The sequence below is a fragment of the Poecilia reticulata genome, linkage group LG1 (assembly GCF_000633615.1).
Source record: "Poecilia reticulata strain Guanapo linkage group LG1, Guppy_female_1.0+MT, whole genome shotgun sequence".
Classification (NCBI taxonomy): Eukaryota; Metazoa; Chordata; class Actinopteri; order Cyprinodontiformes; family Poeciliidae; genus Poecilia; species Poecilia reticulata.
This window is the reverse complement of record NC_024331.1, coordinates 8,646,441-8,652,231: the sequence shown is the minus strand read 5'-3', so window position 1 is coordinate 8,652,231 and position 5,791 is coordinate 8,646,441. Positions and strand designations below refer to the sequence as shown.

At 39.0% G+C, this 5,791-nt stretch overlaps 1 protein-coding gene and 1 long non-coding RNA gene across 3 annotated transcripts in view; one reads left to right on the top strand and one right to left on the bottom strand.

Annotated features, from left to right (window-relative positions):
- Positions 1-5,665, bottom strand: LOC103465583 (kallikrein-14-like). The gene is made up of 7 exons (XM_008410676.2): positions 5,098-5,665; positions 1,789-2,362; positions 1,492-1,681; positions 1,231-1,413; positions 1,017-1,078; positions 488-636; positions 1-389 (listed from the first exon to the last, which is right to left on the bottom strand). The coding sequence occupies exons 2-7, from the start codon at positions 1,874-1,876 to the stop codon at positions 225-227; spliced, it is 837 nt and encodes a 278-aa protein (XP_008408898.1). The 5' UTR covers positions 1,877-2,362; positions 5,098-5,665; the 3' UTR covers positions 1-224.
- The window catches only part of LOC103465538 (uncharacterized), a 20,433-nt gene continuing 18,521 nt past the window's right edge, over positions 3,880-5,791 (top strand). For both annotated transcript variants that reach the window (XR_533811.1, XR_001776010.1), the window contains exon 1: positions 3,880-4,288. This is a non-coding gene — a long non-coding RNA (uncharacterized LOC103465538). The remainder of the gene's footprint in view (positions 4,289-5,791) is intronic.

Below are 5,791 nucleotides of genomic sequence, written 5' to 3'. Positions count from 1 at the left end.
TCAGATAACAGATATTTATTTCCTAGTCATGTGACAGTGGATATTACCAATTATTAAGTAAACAGGAGCTTTACTTATTGAAAAATAAGATATTATCACAGATTATCATGTGCACCATAACTTTAACTCCAGAGTAATACAGCTATAAGTCAGAAAATGAATCAAGTGAAAACTGAAATTTAAAGATTGACTTGAACTTTATAATTTTGTGATGGTGCCACAATTCACACATTGAGAAACCAAGAATTAATTGTGTCATCTATCCACTTCTTGTAGGCACAGACGTCCATGAAAGCAGCTGGTGCAACGTGTGCATAAATACTGCCTCCAGTGAAGACATGGACGCCATACAGCCTGTTCCTGAACACCCATCCACTGCCAGAGTCGCCCTGTCACAAACACAAAGCTTTCAGTTGTTATGTTGCTCTGATTTATCCAGTAAAATAAACATCAAGTTGTGCAGAAAATGGTTTAAAGACCAACATACAATAGATGTGTCCTTCTTGGTGGTTTTCACACTGTACCACTTCTGGTAACTGTACTGAAGGGTCTTCAGTCTTGACAGTGCCTCTTCCATCTTTTCATTTTTATCAATCTTTAACTCTGCACACTGAAGATCATCTGAAAGATTTATGACTGTAGAGAAAAAGTAGCATAAACATGTAGGTCTGTTGAAGTGTTGACACATTTTGCTCAGGATATCACCTTGTTGTCTGTGGTTATTAAACTGTAGTATGCTACTTGCATAAAATGCATTTTTTACATCAATCAATGCTCATGTACACCCTGGTCACTGTACAGGGGAGGGACCTGCAATGTGTGTTCGTTAAAATTTTCAGGCTAAGCTCATAGTTTTCTCAGAACTTCCTATTTCAGCTTTGAGCAGTTTATCGCAGAGATTTTGATTATCAAATCTTCAACCAGCTCGCTAAGTTCAGCTTTAACAGAGTCTAAAAATGACTTGAATCATCTGAGGTAATAACAAAAACAATGAGAAACATGAACATTCATCTCACTTCTTCTGTTAAAAAAGCCAAGTCTTGTTGGTCCATGACCTGCAATCTGAACCTTGGTGCCGCTGAAACACAAGAAAAACAAAAGTTAAAATAAGTTACATTAAGAAAAACAACTAACTCTGGAAGACTAGAGCTCAAACATATTCCTACATGAATTTGGTCTCATCTGGCAGATCAAGAACCAAGTTCTAAAATTTCAGAAGATAAAACTTACAGTAGGAGAGTATCTGGACAGTCGGGTAGTTTGATTGGTCGGATTGTTGTTTTTTCTGACAGCTTCAGGAGCATGATGTCATGTTCACGACCGTTGCCGTCTCTATAAATTTCACGTTGAGTGATTGTATACGTCTTCTTTGGAGCTCTTATAGGATGAACTCCTACATGTACCTCATTAACCCTGGGTAAATAAAACACAATTATTTGAGAAACAAGCCGAGTTATAGGTGATTTTTCAGTAAAACATTTCCTGACTCACCATCCTGGCTTTGACGTCCAGCAGTGACTCGCAGTCAGAACCCACTGATCACTGATCAGAGATCCTCCACACATAAAAACCTCTTTTTTTTTAGATACAAAGATAGACACATGATACTGTCGCTCATCGTCTCCACAGGTCTGACCTCCAATGATTCTCTTCTGCAGAGACACTGAGGTCACTGCAACACCTGGAGAAGAAAGTTGCTGTTTGTTGCAAATTAAATCCACACAGTAGAAAAAAAGAACCAACATGACAGCTTTATAATGAAAACAGTAAAACACAGATCAACATAACTCAAAGCATTCAGAGCCAGTGGAAGAGTATACAGTGTCTCCAGTGTGTCCACCAGCCCCAGCAGCAGCAGAACCTTCAGCAGAGCCATTGACGGTCCAGCTTCCTGTGAATGTCTGCAGTCCTGCAGCAGCTTTTAAACTCTGTTCACAACTTCCTGCTGGACAGGAAGCCACCAGTCACAGGACTGACACCGATCTATCCAATCACAAGACTGACACCGATCTGTCTCCTAACGTCAATAACATTAAGTCTTTCAACTTGACTGGAGAAAAGTGTTCAGAGACTTGGACTTGACTTCTACACCAATAACTTGGTGAGGAGAGAGTTGTGGTACTGCATGAGGAAGTCTGGAGTAACAAGAGAAATATGTTACAGTGAGGAAGGACATGTATGATAGCTGTAAGACTGTGGTGAGGTGTGCTGTAGGAGTGGCAGAGGAGTTCAAGGTGGAAGTGGGACTTCACCAAGGTTCAGCTCTGAGCCCTTTCCTGCTTGCTGTGGTGATGGACAGGTTGAGAGATGAGGTTAGACAGGAATCTCCATGGACTATGATGTTTGCCGATGGCATTGTGATCTGTGGTGAGAGCAGAGAACAGGTGGAGCAAAATCTCAAGAAATGGCAGCTTGCCCCAGACAGGAGAGGAATGAAGGTCAGCCGTACCAAGACGGAATACATGTTTGTGAACGAGAGAGGCCCAAGTTTTTTATTTATTTTATTGGTATTTAAATGTTTACATTACATATATTCATTCCAAGCTGACCATGAGTGACTTTAAAGTCCAATGCATTACAACCGTCTATCATGATCTGTGTAGTTGAAGTCTGGACCCAAGTGAAGGAGGCATGAGATGTAAAGGTTCTGTTGTAGATTTAATGAAATTAATCAGACTTATAAAAAAGTAAAAGTCCAAGGAACAAAAATAAACCCAAACCAAAGACACGTAGAGACCATGAGGAAACCAGGGAGAAAGGAGGAAGAGGAGCCGTGGCATGAAGTAATAAGACGAACCGACGAATAACAGTCTGTGATTTGACTAATTAGAGATACGATTACATATTCATCTGCTAATAAAAAAACATGTTTTATATGGCTAAAAGTTAGTTTGGTGTAAAGTAGAGCGAATGTACTAACAAAGAGCAAGTTAAGGACAAATATAAATGTAAAAAATAGGGGGGGAAAAGCCCCGATGCTACATTGTGAAAAACTAAATGTCCTTCACAAAAGAAACTATGAATATTGTGACTTTATAGACCAAAAATGTTACAAGAAATTCATAAGGAACACTCTGTTATGGACAGATTTACTCTTTGTCTTTTCTCTGTTTTATCTGCTCACACACAAGCTCTCTCCTAATGTGTCATTTCCTTTATCGTTACGTGTGCGTGTGTGTGTGTGCGTGTGTGTGCACGTATGCATGTGTGTATAGATGAGCATGCAAGCTGTAAAAAAAGAGAAAGAGGTAAACAAGGAATTATGTAATCCTAATAACCCTCCTGATGGGGTGGCACAGATACCACCCCACCATAACCACTAAGTGTGGTTGGTGCTTGTGGATGCTAAGCTCAAATATGGCAGACTGTTCTTTCTAACCGTCGCATTGTCCCATGGCCCCCACACAGAACGCCATGTCTCCAGTAGCGGTCCGCAGCCCTCAGTGTTTTACACGTCCCATAAAGCTAAACTAATGTGATGGTAAGATTGAAGTTATTAAATATGGCTGAAGCCAATGAGTAAAAACAAGCCAAATTCAATACGATTCTCAAATAAGCCAATTAAACACAATACAAATATTACTAATTTACGAAAATATTACGAAAGAAGAAATGGAGAAGTACAGTAGCACCTGTGGAGAAAAACGAGGAAAACCTACCAGTTCACACAGTCGTACGCATCTATCCAACAGGGGACATTCCATTGACTTCCATTCATTTCTACAGCCTAAACCTAAACCTTTTCCTAACCCTAACCATCACATACCTAACCCTAACCCTAACCAAAAGTCAATTCACACCTTAGTCCTAACTGCAACCCCTGACCCTAAAACAAGGTCATTTCCAAGAGGGGACCTACAAAATGTCCCCTCTTCAACGGTGAGTCCCCTGTTGGTGAGTGTAAAATGACACGCATGTCCCCTGTTGGATAGTTACACATGAACAGCAAAATGAACATGTAAGTGTAACCCAGAGTAAAATCTGCCCTTAAGCCCGCCTTCACTGCTCCAGATGCAGTACCATTGGTTAGAGTGACAGTCAGTCACATAGTGCATTCAGCCAATCACTGCATCTGGAGTGAATACAGGCCTGCTCCAGCTTCCCCAGTGAGGTGTGAGGGTGAGAGCTGGAGACAAAGGTGCTACAGGTTTGTGCTTCCAAACAACTAGTTAATCTCTCTGTTTACTTTGCACTTTTAAGACTCACAATGTAACAATCATTTGGATCTGAACACTCAGTGAGCTTGGAGCTATGAAGCTGACATGAACTGAACCTGTAAATGGAACTGGTGAGTAATGAACACAATGCTGCTTGTTTGTTTGTTTAGCATGATGGTGGTGGCAGCCAGTGCTAATTGTTTGACTGGCATCTGCCGTTATCACACTTCTTAAACTAAATATATGAGTTTAAGGTAATGAGATAAATGCTGATATCCTCATTTTGTCTTAGAGTTTAGATTCTGAATATAATTGTATTTATTTTGGCATACAATAAATGAAAAAGTCTATTTAACTAGCAGACTAGAAATTTACTGGTCCTGTTTATTTAAATATTTATTTGTCCTGTGTAGATGTAAATAAAAGACGTTATTTATACGTATAGAAATTTAGTAAATTGGAATAAATTGAAAGGCAATTTATTTCACTTAATTTTATATTCACTTAGGGAATAACTTAAAATGCATATCAGAATATTTCACACACTACAAAAATATTATCAATCTGAAGCATTACTTATTAATTTAACTGGAACCTGTTAGGGACAGAACATATGCTGTAGAGATAGTTTTTTTTTTTACGGAATAAAGACATTATCTTCAACTGTGCTAAAGTGCAGCACTGCTTGGGAAAAGATGTAGTATAACCAGAAAGCAGCCCATTTTGAATAGCATTATTTCTGGTACATAGTGTTATTTTAACTTAAATGCCACTTGCACGTTAGTCAATCAGGGTTTCTGCAGGTTTCGCCAACTCAAATTTAAAGCTTTATGAATTCAATTTAAGGCCTGGAACAAGACAGAAAATGTAATAAATCATAGGGGTAGCCAACAAAAGTGTGCCGAGTGTCAGGAAGAATTGGAATTAAATGTAAACTTACCCATGATGGATGAAAAAGCTAGCTAGCTTTAGAGGCTATTAGCAGCTAGTTACTGATAGCTGTGGCCACCTCGAGTCACAAAAGGCAATGAAGATGTCTGCAAACATCTCAAAGAAAAAAGAAATCCACATAAAATATACATAGGTAAATAGTCTTGTCACAACAAAATTTAAGACCTGTGATTAATGTATTTATATATTTTCAATGAATTTAAGATATTTTAAGGTCTTATTGTTAGATACATGAATTTTAAGGATGCAAGGACACCAGTGTCCTCATAGCAGGAAAGGGGTTAAACAATGTCTGAATGGTTGACACAGATCTAGGCTAAATATTTCCCATATCTACCTCAAAATGTGAACTTTTTTCTGACATCTGGGATAATTATTAGATGTCTAAATGTAGACCTGTTTTTAGCTGACATTGACTGGCGAGAAAAATAAAATAAAATTGAAGCTGCTGTCAGTCTTGAACTCAGGACCCTCCAAATATTAGTCCAGTACTTTCCTAACAGACACATCTGACAGGAAGTCCGCCCATTAACTTATCCATCGAAGCATTCACCGGGTGAAAGGCAGAGTGTGTCAGGGTCTGTTTGTCCTCCCCTTTTCCTAGTTTCTTAGTTTGTTTTCCTTAGTTTTATTTCCACCTGTCCCTGGAACCACCACTTCTCAAGACATCCAGCAGATGTCAC

Coding starts and splice junctions, on each gene's coding strand:
- LOC103465583 (XM_008410676.2), bottom strand. CDS start 1,876: ATGGCTCTGCTGAAGGTTCTGCTGCTGCTGGGGCTGGTGGACACACTG. Junction 637..1,016: donor TGGCTTTTTTAACAGAAGAA/GTGAGATGAATG, acceptor TTTTCTCTACAG/TCATAAATCTTTCAGATGAT. Junction 390..487: donor CCAAGAAGGACACATCTATT/GTATGTTGGTCT, acceptor TGTTTGTGACAG/GGCGACTCTGGCAGTGGATG.